We start from the raw sequence: 22,843 nt of genomic DNA, 5'->3' as shown, positions 1-22,843 counted from the left end.
AAATAGAGACTACTGGGTCAAGGTCTTCTGCACAATCCAGGTTAAAGCCCTTTCTCCCTGCTTTGCATCATTTATGGTGATGATAAAATCCTTTTCTTCCTTTTTGAACTGCTCCTGGCACACCTGCCTTTTCCCTCCTGGTCAGTCTATGTTGGTAACTGGTGCCAATGGGAACTCTTTGGAGCAGCTTCCAGTCCTTTGGAATATTATTCCAAATTAGGCAAAAAAATCCCCACCCCAAAACCCCATCCAAATTGATGCAAGCTAACTGCCACAGAATGGGCAAAGATGGGATTTTCTGGAGAACAAGCAAATAACCTGGAATGCACAGAATCGTCACACCAAGACCAAAATGTCACTGCTTTGTTTTCTCACTGCCTCAGGGACAGCCACATTCCCCCAAGTTCCTCTCCAATGGGAATCTTGGACATTTTTCTGATTAGTTTTAAATGTTTCAGGACATTGGGACTCTGGTAAGAAATTCTTTGTCAAATATTCTCCATTTCTGCAGCACTTTCCATCAGGGACCCCAATACTCAATATTCCCTATATATCCCTCCCTGGAAGGAACAGCAGGAAATCCAACATGACATTTAGAATTGACACAATAGCTTATTGTCAGCCTGGCACTCTTCCTCCACTCTTGCCTAAATGAGTTTATTCCCAGTTTTTTCCTAGTCTGCCAGGATAAAGAGGCCAGATATAATTCAATTCTGAGGTATAATTACATTTCTGTCCACTTGAAACTCTTTTGCTGCCAGGGCTGTTAAAAGCCTCTGGTATCAATGTCAGCCCCAAGTTATTAATCAGAGCAGTGGACTCAGGAATCCAGATCTTCCTTTTCCACAATCAAGAGGGCTTTGAGGAAACAAAGAGGCATTTTGGCTCAGCTCTACTCATTATAAACCATCAGCAAATTCTCTGCAAAACCAGCTGCTTTTTTTCCTTTTTAAATTCATAAAGGCGTCAAATTTATTTCCCCACCTCCCCCCCCCAACCCCATAACAGTCGATATATATAAAAATCACCAAATATGATCTTTTACGATATAAATTAAAAAAGAAAAAAAAAATAAAATGAGGCATCACCGTTTACATGATGTAAAAAGAGCTAAAAAAGAGCGATATAAACTACATTCATAAAAGTGCATCTCCAAACATACAGGCAATGCTTTGGCTTGTTCCTGTGCCGAACGCGCCAGTCCGAGCTGGCCCCGTGTTCTCTGTCACTGTACAGGGGGTGCTGCTCCCTCTCCCTGCCAGCCTGGCCGCAGGGTTTGGCACAGAGGAGGCACAGCCAGCCCAGGGAAGGGCTCTGAGCCCTGGGGACAGCACTGAGCCACCGTCAGTCCTGGCTGCTCCTGCTCCTGCTCCGCTCTGGAAGCGCCTCCCGGCATGCGGGTGAGGTAAAAGCCACGACAGCTCCTGAGGATTGAGGTGCTCGGACAGAAGTTCTGCCCTTTCCTCACGCCCTGTTCTCTCCCAGATCACAGCAAGAGGAAAAACAAAGGGAGAAGGTCCGGGTTTGGTGAGGACAAGCCAAGGACAGAGGGATGCAGATGTCACGGTGCTCCTGATTCCTGCAGGTGATGGGCAGGGCATGAAGACTCCAATCTTTGGTATATTTAGGATGCAAGGCTTGAAGAGCTGGTGCTGATCCCCTCCTTTTGTCAGGCAGACTGCAGGGATGGTCCCACACTCCCAGCAGAGTGGTGGGAAAGCTCCCCAGCTCTGAGCTGCAGTGTCACAGCCTCACCTCCCCTCATGGCAACACTCAAGTGCAGGCCAGAAGTCAGGCCAAGGGCCTGGACAACTTGGAGTCAAGTTCCTGGTTGGGAAAAGATCAGTTGAAGTGCTCTCACTATAATTAAATAAATTATGGAACAAGGGCTTTCATAAAAGGGATCCCCTAAGTGCCCACAAGTGGGACAGTGCATCCTTGGAGTAGTGCAGGGAGCCTGGAAAGGAAACCAACACCAGTTTTTATTGGCTACACTTTGCTCTGGGTTTGGCACAGAAAAAACATTTCGTATCATTAAAGCTTTTCAGGACTTTTGGTTGGTTGGGGCTTTTAGGGTTCTTTTTTTCCTCTTTTATTTCAACACAGTATTTTTCATGTGTTGAAGGAGCTTGGTTTCATTAAAACTTCCTGCTATTAGTATTCACTTAAAGACTTAATTTTACTGCATTATGAAGCAATTTTCAATATTTTATGGGGGAGAACAGTGGAGGTGTGTGGAACCTTAATATGGTTTCCAATACAAGAGCAGAACACCTTCATTGTTGCCCTATAAAGCAATATTTTAGTTAATTAACATTTGCTTTTCTTAGTTTCATTTCTCAGAGATAACTTAGAATCACTCCATGAATCCCCAGCACTTAAAACCTGCTGGTCTTTCATGAGTGAAATAAAGATAAATTAGTGCCCAAATCAGCACAGAGGATCTGAGGCCATCAGTCCTCTGACCTGTGCTGTGTTCCAAGTGCACAATCACTTGGATAAGCTTTGCTGGTACCTGCATGGGGATCTCCAGGTAATTTTAGATATTTGCTACCATTTAAAGTGTTGTCTGAGGTTCTCTGTTTGACTCGAGTCCTACAAAAGCTTATTTAAGTTAGGCCATAACATTTTTATGGAACTCTTAAATGATCACTTGCACACATGTAATTCAAACAATGCACAGCAAGGCTGAGCTTGATTCCAGCTCCCTGTGCACAATACAAGTGTCCAGGTAATTCTCCCCAAGAAACCCTCAATTTTCCATTTTCCATGTGCTCAAAGAAACTCTGAAGTAATTTCCTGGGTACCAGACTGACTATCTTTGGTTAAAAGGATGGTAAAAAGTTACCAGCCAAAGAGACAGATGCAGGAGGAAGCTGAATTCCCTTCCAGAGGGGTTTTGTTTGGACCCAGCAGCCCCAGAGAGAGGAAGCAGGAGCACAGATTTGTTTGGTATGACACAAACTAAGTGGCACTGTCTGAATGCTGGGACAGATCAAACCTAGCTCCAGATTTTCCAATGTTAATGGGAGAGCCCTTCCCTCAGGCCCCGGAGTGATTGCATTCTGCTGAAACTTGTCTGATTATCCTGACATTTAGCTGGAAAGAACTCCCTCACCCCCAGCCCCAAATCCATGGGTTCATTATAAAATAACACTATTCACATACTTTTGAATCAGTATCTTCTGAACACCTTCAGATGCTGAATACTCAAGAAGAAAAATATACCATACTATAGTGGGCATGACACATGGCTTTTTGCTGGATTCAGGTACTGGAGACACCTCTGGAGCCCCAGGAGAGGAAAACCAGGGACTCCACAGGCAGAGCTGGTCTGGAGGCTGGTGCATGTTTCTGTTTTAGACAGAGTGGAGCTCTTCCAGCTCCCACATGGGTTCAGATTTCTCCTATGTTCAACCAGTGATGACACTTGTCAGATTCCCCTTCCTGCAGAAAACACACAGCCAGCTGCAAGGTCACATCTAGATAACAAAATTTGGGCAAAAACGCAGCTCTGCTTGGACAGCTGTCGGCAGGACGAACATTAATCCAGCACAAGAAGGAATCAGGCACGAGAGCAGACCCAAAGTTCCTTGGCAGAACTTCCCAAAGGACTAGGCCTAGCTGAGCTGGCATTCTGAAAATGCAGCACCACAAGGGGCAGCTGCAACTGGACAAGACAGGGCACGGCGAGCCCGGCAGGAGCTGCGAGCGAGGGAGGTAATTCAGTACTGGAGCTGTGCAAACTGGTGTCTGAGCAGCTCTTCAGCAGAGGGTCTGTGCCTGGCTTCCACAAAGATCTGCTTTAGGAAGTCCCGGCAATGTTCTGATATGTGGGAGGGCAGCTGGGGGTTGGTGGGCTGCGTGGCGATTTTGAAGATGGCTGCCATGGCCTCGTACTCTGCCCAGGGGGGCTTCTCTGTCAGCATCTCCACCACGGTGCAGCCCAGGCTCCTGCAAAGCAGACAGGAAAAACCAAATGAGAATTCACTCAGTGATGCCCAGTGCTCAGAGCCAGAGCTGCCAACAGCTGCTTTCCCCGTGCCAGGAAAGTGTCATGCGTCCTCTCCCCTTTGCTCAAATCCTCCTCTCAGGAAACATTTGTGTTAACAGGGGACAAGAGGTGCCAGTGGGACATCCCTGAAGGCACCATCTGACCTTGCTGGTCCTCCAGGTGCTGCTGCTTCTGTTGTACCTCAAAGGCACTTAGAGAATCACAGAGTCACAGCATGGGTTGGGTTGGAAGGGACCCTCAAGACCATCCTGTTCCAACCCCCTGTTCTAACCACCTTCCACTAGAGCAGGCTGCTCAGAGGCTCAACTTGCTGAGTTGCAAGGTAGAACTTCACAGTTCTTTTTAACAGACTTTTTAACACTCAAGGTTCAGTGAATCAGAGCTTGCTGACCCCACAAAGCCATTTCAGCAAAATCCCTTCTCAGTCACAGCCTCAAAATGCCCACGTTGGGAAAAAAAAAACCAACCTAATAATATCTCCACAAGAAACCAAGCATCAGCCAAAACATAAATGAAGTCGTAACAGCTCCAAAGTGGGAAGGCAGTAAGTTAAATCCCTGTGGGACAGATGCATCATTACCTTAAGGAAAAATTCCTTGTAAAGTTAATGGGGCTCTGCAGGCTACTTCAGGGCAAGGACATGATCCTGGGGACATGGCTGAGCCACCTTTCTGAGGCAACGTGACTCCAACACCTTCCAGGGAAGATGGCTGCTGTAGCACTGCACTGACTGGGGTTTATTCAAAAAGGATTAATTGCTTCCTCCAGGCCACAGATTAAGTAAAAGCCATTAGTGAGTTTTTAATATCCAATCCTGTGGTTTTATCACATCTTTACATTAAAAAGGCAAAACCGCCTCCTCTACCTTAAAACTAAACCTTCTTTTGAGGTGAAATGCAAGGAAAAGGATGTTGAGAGGCAGACTTGCATCAACTGCCAAGATAAGGAGGAAAGGAATTAAATGCAGTGAATATGCAAGAACTGATTTCTCGACAAGGTTTAAAATCCAACGTGAAAATTTTACAGTTTTCCAGCCATTTCAGGCTTACTAGAAGAGAGTACAGAAAATGCAAACCATGTGTGCTGAAGTGCTGGGGGTTTGCTCAAAAGCAAGCAGGGATATATTATTGTTTAGACTGATTTATACCGTTTAAGCAGATCCGGTTTCTTTAAGATATTCAGCAAACAGCAGGAATGTTTTTCATGTCAAGTCACTCCAGCAATAACAAATAGCTCACATATTCTGCTATTTAGGAAAAAGAAAACTGGAGAGGGGCCTGCAGCAGTGGCACAGAGCCAGGTGGATGGATTTGTTACGTTTCTGAGCCTCTGGGCCATACACATCCACCCTGGGAGCAGCGCTGCACTGGAAAGTTGTGACCCCCCCAAAATAATGATTGGGATTGTAGGAACTGGAGTCTGGCCAACAGCAGCGACTCTTTGATGGGAATGGACCAATGTCAGCACCAAGAGGAAATCCACAACTGCACCAGCCCAGGGGGAAGGGCACGTGCTCCACTCTCTCCCCAGCCATCCCAACTGGGAGAGTCTGCAGGACTTAACTCTTTACAGACAAGACAAGTTTCAGCTGTGTTTCCACTTGCTGCTTGTACAGGAAACAGGTCCTGCTTGGCTCTGGAGGCACAACCAGACCTTTTGTCCCTGTTGTTTACTTAAGGTTTATAATCTCACCTTTTTAAGGCCCCCAAAATTAACATATTGGCACAGGATCATTTTGCTCTTTTGAGAGAGGCTGCTCCTTGGCTATGCCAATAATAGCACAGCTACAGTTTCCATTCATGCAGATCACCTCTGATCTGACCTGGATCTTTTCTGTTATTCCAGGTTCGAGCATCTTTCCTTTAAGGCTAAAATTCTATTAATCTCCAGTACATTTTAAGCATAATTCTCATTTTATATCTAAATGAATGGGCTTTCCCTAGACAACTTTCAGTTGTTCTTCTAAGGGATACCATAAAATCAGAGTCTCTTGTGTTGGAAGGGACCCACAAGGATCATCATCCCAATTCCTGGCTCTGCATAGGACACCCCAAGAATTCCACCAAGTGTCTGAGAGCTCGAGAAAGATGAAAACATTGCACCAGCCAGAAAGCAAAAAAACAGCTATCAGTTTGAGCGAGGAATGAGTGGAAAAACGAAATGTGTTGTTGCGTGTTAACACCGCAAAGCACAGCTGGCAGAAGATTACTGAATTCAAACCAGTGGCTTCAATTTTCTTTAAACTTCTCATCCAGACAAGGTGTGAAGCTGGATGCTCAGATGGCAGAGGGTGCTGCGTGTGCAGAGATCTGAGGGCAGCAAGGAGAGGCTCACCACACGTCTGCCTTCCTGCCGTAGCCCTCGCCGCTGATCACCTCCGGGCTCATCCAGTACGGGGTGCCCGTGACGGAGCGGATGCCGGTCCCCGACATGCAGATTGTCTGCAGCCTCTTGCTGGCCCCAAAGTCCCCGAGCTTCACGTTCCCAGCAGAGTCACGGAGAATATTGGCACCTGGACAGAAGCAAAAAAAAACCCAGGACAGCTGTTTTCATGAGATCCAGCTGTTGGATCTGCAGCCTACAGAATGATAGCCAAGCACAAATATCTGTGCTCATGGTATGGCTCTTTCCCCATTAAGCCTCAGGTGACCTGCTAAACATAATTTCTTTAATTCAGGTTGTAGACAAGCCAATTGCTAATGGCTGTAAATGGGAAAAACTTCAGGGAAAAGCACAAGGAAGTGAAGGGGGAGGGAAATGAGAGCTGAGTCAGCACCAGCATTGTTACAGTGCCTGTAAACAGCTCGACCAGCCTAGCAGGGACCCCAGGCCAAGGGTTGAGGGAGAACAGAGCTGTGTAGAGAAGGATTTTATTGGGATGCTGCTTTGTGAGTGCAAGCATTGCTTCCTGGTCAGCTGGGCAACAGATGTAGCTAATTAAACCCCTTTGAACTCCTACAATAAACAAGTCAATCTCCACTTGGTCCTGAACATGAAACACCACGGAAAAAGCAAACTTTAGAGCTTAGCTTTTATGTGGACACAAACTGAGGTTTAGACACCAAAACCAATTCTTCCTCCAAAACGGCAACGAGATCGAGAACCCCACTGTTACCATTATCTGGAACATGCCCACATGAAACCCTTCTGCTCTTGTGCTGGAGAGCTCTCCTGGCCTGGCCCTGCTCTCACCCTTGATGTCCCTGTGCACGATCATGTTGCTGTGCAGGTACGAGACGCCCTCGAGGATCTGCCGCGTGTATTTGCGCGTCACGTTCTCCGTCAGGGCTCCGTACGCCTTCAGCTGGTCCTTCACTGACCCCTGCCACAAAGCAAAGGGAAAGAATTGGCAAAGAGGTGGCAAAGCAGACCCTGCAGTGTCCAGTCAGCTCCCAAAAGCCCTGGGTGTTACACACCAGCTGGCCCTGCAATGAACTCTGCCCTCTGCTAAAGGCTTTCCATGAGCATCTCGCCCTAAGAAGCCTTTTTAAGAACAGCAAGGCTTCATGGCAAAAACAGCCTAAGGAAGTTCTGTCTACTGGTACAACTTGTTGTGAAGACAAGCAACAAAATAGCTCAGCAGACTTATCTGGGTCAAAAGCCTCGCTTTTGGAGAGTCAGTTTTAGCCTTGCTGTACCATGATTCTGCTAATTCAGTTACCAGGATTTCCATGTTGGCCCGAGTCGTTTGGGGCACTTTGGTAGAACAAATTTAGACTGAAGAAAAGAACTGTCCTTAATGACTGTCACAGAGAATGTATTTCAAGTAGAAGACACTTAAGGAAAAAACCCAAGAGGCTATTTGGGCATAAATAAAATGAAAGTGGTGGCATTATGAGCGTGAGCAGGCACAGCCCTAAGAGGGTCTGAGGCAGATGACATAGTCAGAGGGATCACAGCAATTAATAAACCAGCTAACAAACCCAGCCTCCTCCCCTTCTGACTGTGCTGCTCTTACCCCTGGCATGTACTCCATGAAGATGGTCAAGGTCTTCTCTGCTCGATCCCTTAAGCAGCCATAATACTGCACAATACGGTCGTGCTGGAGATTCTTCAGCAGCTGAATTTCACACTCCAGAGCACTCACCTCCTGTGGATGGAGGTGAAAATAACATTGCAGCCTCAGGAAATATAGAATAAATATAAAAAATAATAAATTTGTCATGTCACTGGCAGGATGAGACCACTACTACATTGAGAGTGTAATCCATGACATCACTTTATCTGCTTCTTGGAAAAGGCAAACATTACCAGGGCTTGCTGTTCATTTTTACTGCATTATCTGCAGGTATTGGTGTGGAAGCTTTGATAGAACACAGGCTGTATCACACATGGATTTAGTACCACAAAAAACTTTGCTTCTTGCCGTGATTCTGTCATCTGCATGGTGGCTGAAAGGATTCTCCACCCACAACACAGGTAAAAGCTCACTTCTTTCACTAAGCTGTGGGCAGGGAGTGTAATTATGAAGCAGCTCTGAAAATAGTTACAGAACTGGAACTTCAACCCACTGGAGAGCAAAACAACAGGTGCTGAGAGCTGCTAAGTTTCTGTCAGCCAGTCCTGTTCTGATCACACTGATGATTTACTGGAATCAAGCCCTACAAACAGCTTCCTCTCCTATTTACTTCAAAGAATCTGCAGCTCTGCACATGAAACTGATCCTTTGCTTTGCTCTTGCCACAGACAACAGGGTATCACAGTGCAAAGATGTTATCCAACAATTTCAGATGGAATCACAAATGTTTGCTGCTCAGAAAAAGTATCAGGTTCTTGCTGAATCCAGGGATTGAACAGGAGGAACATCAAAGGTATATAAGCGTGAGGATTTACAGAAAAAGGAATGTTTTCTCCCCAAATTAGTCCCATTTTTACCTTTCCAGCCCTGCCATGGGAAGGTATCAGGTTCAGCTCTCTCACTCTGGGAAAGGATGCAGAATCTTAGAGCAAGAACCTGGGTGTTGTAGGCACACATGGAACCAGTGGAAGCTGCTTAATCAGACCAAATAATAGTGTAAGGTTTGGAGTTTCAGTGCCTTCAAAATATATTTCAGCCTGTTCCTCCTTGGCTCAGAGTTACTGTCTGATTTACAACACAGACATAGTGGAACTTCCCAATTTAGGACATATCTTGGCACCAATATCCCATAAAAAATCAGAATAATTGAATCTTCATGGATCAGTTATTCTAGCTCAAAGTGAATTTGTTCAATATTGGGAAACTGGTACACTGTTAAAACACTAGCAAAGAACCCAAAAGCCATTCCAGCTGCATCCCCTGTGCAGGAAGTTGAGTGCTGTCCCCTAATTTCAAGGTGCCTTTCCCATCTCCAGTGTTGTCACATCACTGTTCTTGATTCATTTACACCCCACAGCTCCATTTGTTTTTAAGGACACAGAGAATTCAGAAGTGAAAATTGGTAATTAAAGCACTTCATACAGGGTGCACCATATAAACCCAGAAGTGGGTTTTGCATGTGCAAGCAGCTTTTTTTTAGTTCAAAAAAGAAAAAAAACCTACTCTTGCTGGATTTAGTTTCATTCACATCCATGTCTAACCAGGAACACAGGGCAGTCTAGTATTCCTCAAGCAACCTGGCAAAACCCCAAAAAGCTGAGAAAGCAGAGCCAAGAATGAAGCAAGAAAATGGATTTTAGTTTCAAGCTGAAGTTAATAACACAGAAAAGTCATTTTTAAATCTATTCTCCTCCACATGACTCAAAACCTTCGTACGAACTAAATAAGACGCCAGCTTTCAAGGACAGACAGAGAGGGACATTGTGCAGGACCTCAGAGGGTTTGAGGAGCTGAGCTGAGAATTACCTTGCTTGTTTCAGGGCTCTCTGGATCAAACTGGACCTGCTTGGCTGCCAGCTCTCTGCCCGTGTCCACGTCGTAGCACAGGTACACGCGGCCGAAGGCGCCCTGGCCCAGCAGCTTCCCCCGGCGCCAGTTCATGGGAGCACTGGGAGCTAAAAGGGAACAGCAGTCATTTCTCCTTTCATTGCACTCTTAAAAAAAAAAATGGGCTTTTCAAGGACCAATCTCTATTATACAGGACTGAAGCAAGTATTCTGTAGGTGAATAAACACGAGGTGCTCTCCCAGAGTAAGGAGTCAGTTGTCGCAGACAACTTTTATGAAAAATCCTTTCCTTAAGAATTTTTCCTCCTGAGAAGCTGAGAAGCCTCAGGAACAGAATGTAAACAATGGTTATCTGCTGCTGTGGAATGCAACAGGTAGATCTTTGATTAGCCCATCTTAGATGTTTATAATTAATGGCAAATCACAGCTGGCTCAGAGAGAGTCCGAGAGAGCTGCCTTTGTTATCATTCTTTCCTTTCTATTCTTAGTTTAGCTAGCCTTCTGATGAAACCTTTTCTTCTATTCTTTTAGTGTAGTTTTAATGTAATATGTATCATAAAATAATAAATCAAGCCTTCTGTAACATGGGATCAGATCCTCATCTCTTCCCTCATCCAAAAACCCCTGTGAACACGGTCACAGTCAGTGGCAGAGCTCGGAACAGAATCCAACCATCCAGACTCTCAAGGATCTGCTGACTGATGTCCCATTAAAATGACACCACAAAACATTCTGCAAATGTGTTTTACAGACCAGTTATTCAATGGGGTTGGTGAAATTTCATTCCACCAGCAGGTGGATTCTACAACATCATTACTTTAAGAGACAATGCAGCAATTAAAGAGCAGCTTCCAACCCTTGATCTGAAGTTATCACATGCATCAGATGAAGAAGAGCTGGATTAGCCTTGCTAAATCAATCCAGCCAGCTGGGAATGACTTAAGCTTCTGGGACAACTTGAAGGACACTACTATGAGTTTCTTTGCCAAGCTAGTTTGGGGTTAACCTCTGTAGGAAGGATTTTACTGCAAGGCTCTCTCTAACCATAAAGATTAGAAGTCATGATTACCTACTAGACATGGATAAAGTAGGGACTGTGTTAGCACAGTGTGGCTATCTTTACCTACTGAACAGTTAATAAAATTACCCAAGAGACCCAGGTAAAGCAGCATCTCCAACAGCCCAGCAGGAATTTCCATCCTCAGGGCAGTGGGAATTCTCACATTCATAAGCAGCAGTCTCCTGACCCAGAGATTAATACCTGAGCCCAGTTATTCAGACTGCCCTTAATCCCAAAGCATATTACTCAAAGACAAGTGCTCTAGCTCCAACTTTGAAAGCAACACTACCACACTCCTGCAGTTCAATACATCCAATTATGGTGGATCTAACAAGAAACTCTAAAAACAAAGACAAGAACCAGCCATCTGAACAGTGTGAAAATACGGAAGAGCTGAGAGATTTGCTTTGACATGTCTAATTTAATCAGATTTACTGTCAGGCAGTATTTTAGTGTGTTCCTTATTCTTCATTTTGATCCTTAAATTACTGTATGGGATATACAAAGTTCTTCAATAATGACTTATGTTCCACTTATTTTTTATTTTTATAATAGAAAGCTGTCCAACAAAACAGCTCAAGGATGCCATTAATATAGAAGTAAATCCTTCTACTAAGGAGCAAATGAAATACATACAGAATAACTGTAATCCTGACTGAAAATGTTAACATAGCAAGAAAATAAACAAGCTTGTCTGCCTGTTTTAAGAACCCTGTAGATCATGTAGATCAAGCAAATTTTTACCTCTTAGCTGAATTTGCAATGGTTTCTAAAGGAAAGAAGAAGAAATCTGAGAAGAAAAGCACTTGTGGGTGTGACAAACAAGTCCCAAAGCACAGCCAGGGCACGAGTGTGACAGTGTTCACAGGGGTCTGAGGATGAGGGAAGGATCTGACTCCATGTTTCAGAAGGCTTGATTTACTATTTTATGATATATATTATACTAAAATGATACTAAAAGAATAGAAGAAAGGATTTCATCAGAAGGCTAGCTAAGAATAGAAAAAAGAAATAGAAGAAGAAATAGAAAAAGAAAAAATCATAACACAGGCTTGTGTCTTGGACAGAGAGTCCGAGCCAGCTGATTGGCCATTAATTAGAAACAACCACATGAGACCAATCACTGATCCACCTGTTGCATTCCACGGCAGCAGATAATTACTGTTTACATTTTGTTCCTTAGGCCACTCAGCTTCTCAGGAGAAAAAAGGATTTTTTCTCCTAAGGATAAGGATCCTAAGGAAAGGATTTTTCAGGAAATATCACGGCTACAGAGGAGGTGGTTGGAATGGCTTGTCACAGCCAGGACACACCACGGCTACACACGAGGTGGTTGGAACGGCTTGTCACAGCCAGGACACACCACGGCTACAGAGGAGGTGGTTGGAATGGCTTGTCACAGCCAGGACACACCATGGCTACAGAGGAGGTGGTTGGAATGGCTTGTCACAGCCAGGACACACCATGGCTACACAGGAGGTGGTTGGAATGGCTTGTCACAGCCAGGACACACCATGGCTACACACGAGGTGGTTGGAATGGCTTGTCACAGCCAGGACACACCATGGCTACACACGAGGTGGTTGGAATGGCTTGTCACAGCCAGGACACACCATGGCTACACACGAGGTGGTTGGAATGGCTTGTCACAGCCAGGACACACCATGGCTACAGAGGAGGTGGTTAGAACGGCTTGTCACAGCCAGGACACACCATGGCTACAGAGGAGGTGGTTGGAATGGCTTGTCACAACCAGGACACACCATGGCTACACACGAGGTGGTTGGAATGGCTTGTCACAGCCAGGACACACCATGGCTACAGAGGAGGTGGTTGGAATGGCTTGTCACAGCCAGGACACACCACGGCTACACACGAGGTGGTTGGAATGGCTTGTCACAGCCAGGTTGTGGCACTGCACCGGCTCTGGAGCCCTCCCTGTCCCCAGAGCCCAGCCTACACTTGGTGGCCATGTTCCTCTCCTGCACTCCCAGCGCGTTCTCGCTGTCGGCGCTGCGCAGGCGGCCCCGCGGCTCCAGGTACTGCAGGGCCAGCCCCAGGTTCTCCCCGTTGGTGCTCAGCGAGCGGCTCGAGGGCACCAGGGTGAAGAGATTCCCTTGGTGACGTCGGATCCGGGGAAACGTCCTCCGGCCTGGGGAGAAGGAACATCCTTAAATAAATGTTTGCAATGGGAGGTGAGGGCTGGGGGCTGAGCAGTGGGGAGAAGGGAGAGAAATCCCAGGTTCTGCTCTGTTCCCATGGAGCAGAATCTGCTGCCAAACAGATGAGGTGCAAAAATATAACAGCTCAGGGCTGTTGCTGCCTGAGTTGAGTACAGCCCTGGATCATTCCCAAAGCTGAAGGCAGAGAACACTTTGTAATGCCCTCAGTGCTGTAAGATCTAAACTTACCTTCCAAAGGAAAAATCTGGTTTACAGGCTCCGAGTTTCGTTAACAACTACATACAAAATGACTTTCTAGATAACGGACTTGCAAATGACTTTCTGTGCCCGGACTTGCAAATAAAAACCATAAATAAAGATTATGCCAACTTGCACCTCCTGAAATTTTGAGAGATTATTTTGCATAAAGCCATCTGATTGAGCAGAGATGCAATTCTTTAAGTCCCTGCTATATTTAAAAGACCCAGAAGCAAGTCTGCAATGCAAATTAGCAAAGTATAATGAATCTCTGTGGTAGGAAAGTACTTATATAGGGCCAAGTCTAACAATTATGTCCTCAATTCCCTACTCAGCCTGGATAACACCAGAAAGGACAAAGAACTACAAAGTAAACAAAAGAATTACAAACAACAACCATGAAAATGTGGCATCATGCAGCATGAGTCTCAGCACTAATTGCAAGGACCAGGCTCACCAAATAGGAGTTACCCTTGTTTAGAGGTTGCCACTGCCTCACCTTTTTTCCCCAGCCTGGAATGGGAGGTGTGGGGCCAAATGTGAGACCAACTCACCATCGTTGTAGTCCTTGTGCTGCATGGAGACGTTGTAGCGCCGAGGGTAGGTGCCACCTTTGCCTGCCTTGTCATAGATCTGATTCTCACGGTCTGCCAGGAGAAGCAAAGACAAAAGTGAGGCTCCTTCAAAAAAATATAACTTCCAATAACGGAATTTTCCTGTAACAGCAGGTTCTTAGGAAGGGGCAATAAATAACTTCATAGCCTTTCCATCATCGTGTCCCCACTTCTTCTATTTATACAATCCCAGCAAGCAGGGAGGGCGGCCAGCCAAGAGCAGAAAGTGTCTGGGTCAAATAACCTTTGTAGCAAAGACATACCTGAGAACTCCTGCCTGTTGTCAGGAAAGCTCTGTGCCCTTGACATCCGTGACTTCCGAAAAGAAGGGCTAATAGAGAAAGAAGGCGAGAGTAAGTTTTGCTGTTGTTTGGGGTTTTTTTTTTTGTTGATTTATTTTCTAAATGAACAAGTAGAGCCTTGTCTAGAAGAGATTTAAATACCCTGCAGCCAGATGTTCTCAGAGGGGCGGCTCCACACAGGCTGCTCGCTTCAAAACTTTGTATTTATAACTTAAAGCTACTGAAGCACCAGTTTGCAGGTCTGTGGTTGTGCCAGAAAATAACACAGCCTTAAGACATAGTTAATGCTCTTGTTAAAGCTCTTGTTTCCCTCCAAGAAAATGTATGAGATAGAAAAGAGGATTTTATGTAAGTACAACTGGCATTTCCACCTGAACACTCACGTTCTCACCATTTTGTACATTTGTACCTGGCTGCTCACCTGTCCAAGGACTGGCAGCTTCCTGACACCGAGTTTTCAGCACTGCTTAGAGGATCCAGCATCTGCAACACAGAAGAAACCACACAGCAACATGAGTGCAGTTCAGGAGAGGCTGTGACAGAGAAGCAGAGCCCATGAGTGTTTGCCTGCAGGATGTCCAGCTGAAGAAGGGAGTCTAAGCCTATTTAAATGTATAATTTTCCTTTATCTCCCACAGAAATTAGGTTCATATAAAATTTGAGGAACTGCTTTAGTTGTTGAAGGACTCTGCTGTGAAAAATGCAAGCTTTAGCAGCCTTGTGCTGAACTGATCCTAACTGGCTCCAGGAACAGTCTCTGCTGGTGCTGCTGCCTCCACCTGCAAGTCGCCCTCTGGCCTCACTTCCCACTTTTCTGAATGGAGAGCAGAGTTTCAAAAGCAAGCGGGTCACACAAACCTGGTAATAGGAAACCTTGTCACATGTGTGACAGCACCAAAACTGCTCAGTCAGAGCTGGAGGGGCAATGCCCAGAACAGGGAATGGCTTCTGGCAGCCCAACAAAGGCTTTGAACTTACACAGCTACAATCTGAAGCTGTTTAAATGCACAAAGCAGCACTTTCATAAACCCAGAATGGTCTGAGTTGGAAAGGACTTTAAGGGTCATCCAATTCCACCTCCTACCATGGGCAGGGACACCTTCCACCAGATCAGGTTGCTCTAAGGGATGGGGCAGCCACAACTTTCCGGACAACGCGCGCCTCACCACTTAACGGTGTGGATGCAACCAGAGCCAGTGAATATTTGGGAGAGGAAAGGAGGGCCCAGATGCCAGCAGGACCCCTGGGCAGGTGGGTACTCACGCACTGCTCGCTGGTCTCTGGGATGAACTCGCCCTCGCTGTGGATGCTGGTGTAGGAGCCCTGGCGGGCGATGCGCTGCTGCCGCTCGGGGACGTAGCCGGGCGGGGGAGAGCTGCGGCCCGTGTTCTGGGAGCCTGTGACAGGGACACACTCAGCCTGCTGCTGGGCACTGCTGCAGCACCCACCCTGCCACAGCACAGCCCTATCCCCCCACAGTAACTGCAGAGTGAACCCTACAGCCTGGACAGACATGAGACCTGTGAAACCAAACTGTCTGATGTGCACCATCCCCAGTGCCTCCATACCAAACCTCTATCCTCCACAGTAACTGCAGAGTGAACCCCACAGCCTGGACAGACATGGGACAGGGAAACCAAACTGTCTGATGCACACCATTCCCACTGCCTCCATACCAAACCTCTATCCCCCCACAGTAACTGCAGAGTGAACTCTACAGTCTGTGAAACCAAACTGTCTGATGTGCACCATTCCCAGTGCCTCCACACCAAACCTCTATCTCTCACAGTAACTGCAGAGTGAACCCTACAGCCTGGACAGACATGAGACCTGTGAAACCAAACTGTCTGATGTGCACCATCCCCAGTGCCTCCATACCAAACCTCTATCCTCCACAGTAACTGCAGAGTGAACCCCACAGCCTGGACAGACATTGGACAGGGAAACCAAACTGTCTGATGTGCACCATCCCCACCACAGCACAGCCCTATCCTCCCACAGGAACTGCAGAGTGAACCCTACAGCCTGGACAGACATGAGACCTGTGAAACCAACCTGTCTGATGTGCACCATCCCCAGTGCCTCCACACCAAACCTGTATCTCTCACAGGAACTGCAGAGTGAACCCCACAGTCTGTGAAACCAACCTGTCTTTTGTGCACCATTCCCACCACAGCACAGCCCTATCCACCCACAGTAACTGCAGAGTGAACCCCACAGTCTGTGAAACCAACCTGTCTGATGTGCACCATTCCCAGTGCCTCCACACCACACCTCTATCCCCCCCAGAGTGAACCCCACAGCCTGGACAGACTGTGAAACCAAACTGCCTGATGTGCACCTGTACTGATGTCTTAGATGCTAAGTAATTATTGCTGAAGCTCCTGATAAAGCAGCCATCTATTTCTAACCTCTTCTGCTCAAGCTTCTGAGCATAATTCCAGTTTAATCATCTGTTAGTGGCACTACCTAAAGAGTTTCTCTTGTGCTACCTACTGAGAGAAACTTCACTCTTAGGGTTTATTTTTTCCTTGCAGATCTCAAAGAAGATGAAACTAGATACAGGAAGAAAAAAAACCCTTTTTTGCAGTGACCTATCCACCTGCAGCTGCCACCAATTCCCACTGTGGGCTCCAAGGACTGCTGTGGTCCAGGCCAATCTGCTCCAGGTCACACATGAAGCCAGAGGCAGCAGGTGGAGATCAGCCCTCAAGCTGTGCTCCTTACAACACTGTCTTTAATTAACTGTGTGTACTCAGGTGCTAGGAAAGATGGGTAAAGATCAGCAAATATTCTCCCAAGGAAAATATTTTCTATAGAAGTTGTAATGAAGAGCGAAGGCGAAGAGCTGGGAGAAGTGAAGAGCACAAAACTTTCAGGGGGCTGCAGAAGGAAAATGAACAATGCTGGCATGGCTTAGAGTGCAAGAGGGAGGAATTACATGAAAAAAAAAAAGGGATTAATAAAATCATAGGGTCATTAAGGCTGGAGAAGACCTCCAAGATCACGAAACCAAGATTGTCAAGCGCACAATCCATTGCTCAGAGCTACCACCTGCTGTCCCAGGCAGCTCCCAGGGCTGGTGAGCCCTCTGGAGGGGTGGCATAACCCTGGCAGGGCCTGGGCTGCCCCAGCCCTGGAGCACTTTCACTCCTTCCGACAGATGGCACGGGCAGAGCCAGCCCGGCCCGCTGGCACCGGCCCAGGGGCTGCTGTGGAAAGGCCCCATCCCTGGGCAGGAAAAGGAAGTCGGCACTAAATCCATGTATATCAAAGGAAGTGAGTGGAAAAAACACAAGCCCTGCCAGAATGCTTAGTAATTTTTTTTTTTTTTTTTTTTTTTTTTTTTTTTTTTTTTTTTTTTACTTTTAAATAAAAGTTATCGTTACTTCCAAAGCTCTGAGCTGGTGACAAGAGGCTGAGGCTGTTTGGAGCTCAGGAACCACACAGGTCCCTCTCCTGCCTGCAAAAAGCTTTATTGAACAATGCTACGGACTTTAATTGTGTGACATGGTATGAGTTGGAGAATATTAACACCAGCAAACAGGGCACCTTCCTCTTCCAAACCAAAGACAGGAAAAGAGAAGGAAGAAGAAATTGATGCAAACCAAGCTATTGCCAAATTACCAGCAGACCTCTGACACAACTGGAACTCTCATAATGTAACAGCCTGGTGCTCTGACACGTTCAGAAAATAAAAGCAAAGGTTTCCTGACTGATGAATGACAAGTTATTCAGAAAGCATCCATAAGCTGGGATAGGAGGAAAGAGTGTGAAACTGGGGCCCCTTATCACTGCACAGTTCACCCATGACAGACACTTGCTACACACTCTGTTGGCTTTGGCACCATTACCTGGATACCTCAGAATGTCAGTAAAGAAAAATATATATAGATATATTTTAAATGAAATAAATTTGGCATTCAATTTGTTTTTTATAGAAGAAACATGGTGTTCAGACATGCATGGATACCACTTCTCAGGACCAAGGAATGTTGCTCTTTTTATGCCTATTAACTTCAAACTAGGAAGGATAGCAAAAGTCTTTTTGTCCCTGTTTCAGTCACGTACTTCACAAGCTTTCAGTACTTTGTTTGCTGCTTCATAAAAGCAAATTGTGCAGAAGGGGATCAGCAAACTCTCCACAGGTTACAAGCAGGTTTGTTAGACAAGTCCCACACCAAGAACCACTGCTCTGGTTCACAAGTCCTTCTCTTTGAGCTCACTCACTGTTACCTCTGCTCAGAGCAGTGTGGATCCAACTCTGGTTTGGCCTCCCCAGTATGGAGATTGTTGTGGTTTAAGCTGATTTATTAATTAATACTTTTAACTGCAAATGCTGATCTAAAATCGTGTAATAATTCTGCCTCAAGTTCACAGAGTTAATGGAACTGAAACACTCCTTTGCTAGAGTGAAGAACTTGCAAACAAAACAATTCTGACATTCCCAGCTCCTGGCACTGCCCTGTGTGACTTGCATCACTTGTCCTCAGGCATTGGCTGTGACAAGCCCCCAAATATCTGCTCTAACAAACAGAGTCATCCTCTGCTTCTGTTTCCAGCAAAATTTACCCTCTCTCCTTTCTGAAACAGAAATAGTTTATGCAGAGCAGCACTTCAGGCTCTGGCCTTCACACCCTCACCTTCCTCCTGCACCTTCACTGCTCATGGAGCCTCACACCAAGGAGTCAAACCCTAAACCACAGACTTTTCTGGGGTTTTTTTGGGGCCCATAAATACTTGAAGGTGTTTTACATGTTTTAGTTTTTCATATAAAGGTTAACAGCTTTGAGAATCATTCACAAACAGATTTGAATTGTGCTGCCTGGTTAGAATAGGTTGTAACACAGAAATTGGGAGAAATCAGACAAATCTGCCAAAGATGGAAGTCATAAAAACTACAGAAGTCTTACATGAACCTTTCCCCCAAACAGGAATTCACTGGGCTAACAGAAACCCAAAGAAACGAGACAAAGGTACATATTACTCTGATTTTTTAAATTATCTTTTGTGCACCTCTGATTTTGTCTTGTGCTGATAATTCTATTAAGTGAAACTTGAGGCAACTCAGAATGCAGGACACTAGCTGGATATGCAAGAGTAATTCCCAGCAAAATGCTTGATTGCAGGAGTCAGGAGAGATTTCAAAGCCCAACATAAAAAAAAATCAAATCTAGGTTACGTGAACTGAAATTGCCAATCTAAATAAAAAGCTCAATAGACTCACATCAGCTTTCCAAATTTCTAACCACAATGGCTCTGGCTTTGGGACATCCCCTTTAGCAGCTCCTCAGCTGTTCCACAGTTTAGCAAGGAACTTTGAAACATTCTACTGTAAACATATTAAGAGCTTTTGAAAATGAACTGCCTTGTCCCAGAATAACCTTTCAGTTTCTCATGGCTCTCCTAAATGCTCTACCATAAACACTAGTGCCCAAAAGCTACATTTCAACAAACAAAAACATGTAGAAGTGACAAAAATACTCACTGACAGACAGATGCCTGCTTCTGGGTTCTGGCTGCTGGTAGGGTGTGCTCACATCCCCTACAGACTGGGAAGTTTTAATCCTGACTTGCTTGGGCAGTCCAGAGTGGGGTGAAGAACTGCTCTGTTGGGTAAAATGGAAAGAATAAAACAAAATAAAGTGAGAAGAAGGAGCTCAAGTAGTCTGGACACAGTTAAAAAAAAATATTATGCTTAGTACCAAGAAAGTGCTGAGCAACAGTTCTAGAGCCTGAAATCTTATTAATTCAGAAAATACAAACAAAAAGACAGCAAAAGAGCCAGGTTTACAATTAGGGTGTAAAACAGGAGTCAGAGAACTAGAACAAGTGCAGCTCAACTCAAGTGCATGATTTGCAGGTCTGTGTCTGACATTATCTGAGGGGCTCCTGTCACCCCCTGAGACCAGAACACAGAAGCACCTCAAATTTCCATCAGCCACCTTGGCCAGCAGAGATAAATTCTGAATCTTGCACTGTTTCAGAAGCAACCCGACTCCCCACAGCATTTAAAAAGTAAATTCATAACTCAGACTAAGTAAAAATAAATTCTGGAGAGTTTAATAGCACCAACAGTCAGGAGATGCCAAGATGAATTTATTCATCCTTCTCCTGAACTTACACAGATATTATCTAATTAAAGATAATTTTTCCACAGAGCTCTCATCTTATTCAAAGCAAGAAGAGGAATGAGACACCTGAAACCTCCCCCAAGCCACTGAGATTCTGTGTTAAAGCAGGGGCTCAATACCTGCAGACACTTTCAATTTTAACCTTGACCCAACACACCTAATTTTACAAGAAGGTGTAATATTCCCCTCCTCTTGAGCTACAGAATTTATCTTATTTGAAAAGAACATAACCAAAGACACCTCAAGGAAATAAATTCTGACTTCCGAAAATTATTTGAACATGACAGGCAAAGGTGCAACAACTCAAATACTTTAATTCAACATTAAATTACTGGATGGTTGCACATTTAATGAGTGCACACACTTGAAAGGAGTAAGGAAAGAGTCTGATTTAAGTCACATAAACTCCACCACGGGCAGGTCCATGGGAGCTGGATAAAGGTGCTAATGAGGTCACCCTGCTTAAAAAGCTGCAATGTTTTAGCCCCCAAACAGCTGCTGAAGTCAGGGAAAAAAACCCAACACAAAAAAGACACATACAGCTGAGCCAATGCAAAGAGGATAAACACATGCATTTGTGCCTGGGAACAGTGATTTTATAATCCCTGTCACACTCAGTTAATGCTGCCATCATGCTTCAGAGTCTTAGGGGTAAAGCCCTTGATTTTGCAGTCCCAGAAGTTGTTACCCACATGGTTTCTGTCCTGGGACAGCAACAGTATCCTCAGGCTTTTCACATTTGAGCTCCTGTCCAAGAGATCCACAGCTTTATCCAGGTCATCTTGGTTTTTCAAAGGAATAGAGAGCTGCACGATAAAGAGCATGGAAGAAAATCATTAGAAAATACAGAAAAAAACTCTACTTCTACAATGGGTTGTTTAAATACAATGGGTATTTAAACAAACATTAGAAAAACACCAGACTGTCAAACAGGATTCTGATTGCTCAGTTATTCCACAAATTTTCACCCCAAAGCTGTCTTAATGTCCTTTTTAATGAGGTTTTCCTCCCAAGTCAGAGAAATATCTGACCCTAATGCAAACTCCTCTAAAGCATAACCCACAAAATATGAATTGCTACCTGGATTTGCTGTTTGCAAAGAGCAGGGACTTGTCAGCCCCTGACTTTCTGATGAGAAAATGGTCTCAGAATACTTATAAATCCAGAACTAATGATCAAGTGAAAATTTGGTTTCATGTAGAGTGTCCTAAGCAACACAGAACAAAGGAACAAGATGCTGATGTTTGTACAACACACCCATCAGTGAGATGCTTTATCAGGATCAGCACATTTGCCTTTGGATCAGGGATTCAGCAACGGTATGCATTAAAGAAAGACCCAAAAATTAAATTTCCATGTGGGGAATTTGTGCTGGGGAAAGGAGGTGTCACACAGAGAGCCCTGAAAGGTCAGTACCTCGTTGTTCATGTAGTGGAGGTCCAGGGGCTGCCCAAAAGCTGTTTTCACTTTCTGCTGCACGTCTTCGTAGCGCACGGGACGGACAAACGGAATAATCCTGGGAGGGAAGAGAGCCACTGCCTCATCCACAGATACACTTGATAATGCAATCAAATCACACGGCTGAACCACTAAAACCACATCTGAATGGTCTCCTTTCATCCACAAGCAAGTAGGGAACCTTTCAAATTTAAATTTGTATGTATTATTTCAATAAGGAATTATTGATCTCTGGCCCATTTCCATACAGTTTGTCAAAATGCAATATTCAGCTGGAGATTTCAAATAGAATCCTTTGTCCCTGGGCAGAAAAGAATCCTTTTTTTTTGAATAAATGTCTTTCACATAACAGGATACAAATGCCCTGTGCACCTTGGCTTAAAAAATACCACCTGCTCTGGCACAGATGAGATTCTGCCACAAAGAGCTGGATTGTGAGCACCAATTAACAAACCTGTCACCAGGCAGAAATAACAGGATACAACAAGGTCTCCCCTGAGCCTACTCTTCTCCAGGCTAAACAATCCAAGATCCTTTTCACACATGAACTATTAAAATATCTGGTTATACTTTTTATCCTCAGCTGGAAGATGAGCGTTCTTTCCGATGCGATTTCTGCTAGTTAACTTTCAGAAAAAAAAAAATCTTTTGCAATGAAAAAACTTTCAGGTTTTTTATATTTCTTTTGCTACATCAGCACACTACAAATGATCAAGGGACTGTTTGGACTTCCAAGCTACTGAACGGACCATGGAAACTCAAGACCTGTTCTTGTCCAACTCAGTGAGACCCTGAATCATCTCACAGGAGATTGTGGGGAAAGGGAGGGAGAGGGGCCAGAGAGAAGCTGTGGATGCCCCTGGATCCCTGGAAGTGTCCAGGGCCAGGCTGGATGGAGCTTGGAACAACCTGGGACAGTGGGAGGTGTCCCTGCCCTGGCAGGGGTGGCACTGGGTCTTTGAGGTCCCTTCCATC

General features: G+C 45.2%; 1 protein-coding gene across 1 annotated transcript in view; it reads right to left on the bottom strand.

The window, feature by feature from the left end:
- Positions 1-1,013: 1,013 nt before the first annotated feature.
- Positions 1,014-22,843, bottom strand: part of MAP3K3 (mitogen-activated protein kinase kinase kinase 3) — a 33,192-nt gene continuing 11,362 nt past the window's right edge. Inside the window, exons 5-17 of the mRNA XM_058820390.1 lie at positions 21,827-21,926; positions 21,103-21,216; positions 19,765-19,885; positions 15,540-15,673; positions 14,698-14,759; positions 14,238-14,305; positions 13,915-14,007; positions 12,901-13,092; positions 9,840-9,988; positions 7,974-8,105; positions 7,208-7,337; positions 6,350-6,527; positions 1,014-3,954 (exon numbers count right to left, since the gene is read on the bottom strand). Of these exons, the coding sequence (XP_058676373.1) occupies positions 3,726-3,954; positions 6,350-6,527; positions 7,208-7,337; positions 7,974-8,105; positions 9,840-9,988; positions 12,901-13,092; positions 13,915-14,007; positions 14,238-14,305; positions 14,698-14,759; positions 15,540-15,673; positions 19,765-19,885; positions 21,103-21,216; positions 21,827-21,926 (1,702 nt within the window). The 3' untranslated portion in view covers positions 1,014-3,725. The remainder of the gene's footprint in view (positions 3,955-6,349; positions 6,528-7,207; positions 7,338-7,973; positions 8,106-9,839; positions 9,989-12,900; positions 13,093-13,914; positions 14,008-14,237; positions 14,306-14,697; positions 14,760-15,539; positions 15,674-19,764; positions 19,886-21,102; positions 21,217-21,826; positions 21,927-22,843) is intronic.

The sequence above is a fragment of the Ammospiza caudacuta genome, chromosome 27, assembly GCF_027887145.1.
Source record: "Ammospiza caudacuta isolate bAmmCau1 chromosome 27, bAmmCau1.pri, whole genome shotgun sequence".
NCBI lineage: Eukaryota > Metazoa > Chordata > Aves > Passeriformes > Passerellidae > Ammospiza > Ammospiza caudacuta.
The sequence above is the reverse complement of the archived record's forward strand: the minus strand, read 5'-3'. Positions and strand labels throughout refer to the sequence as shown.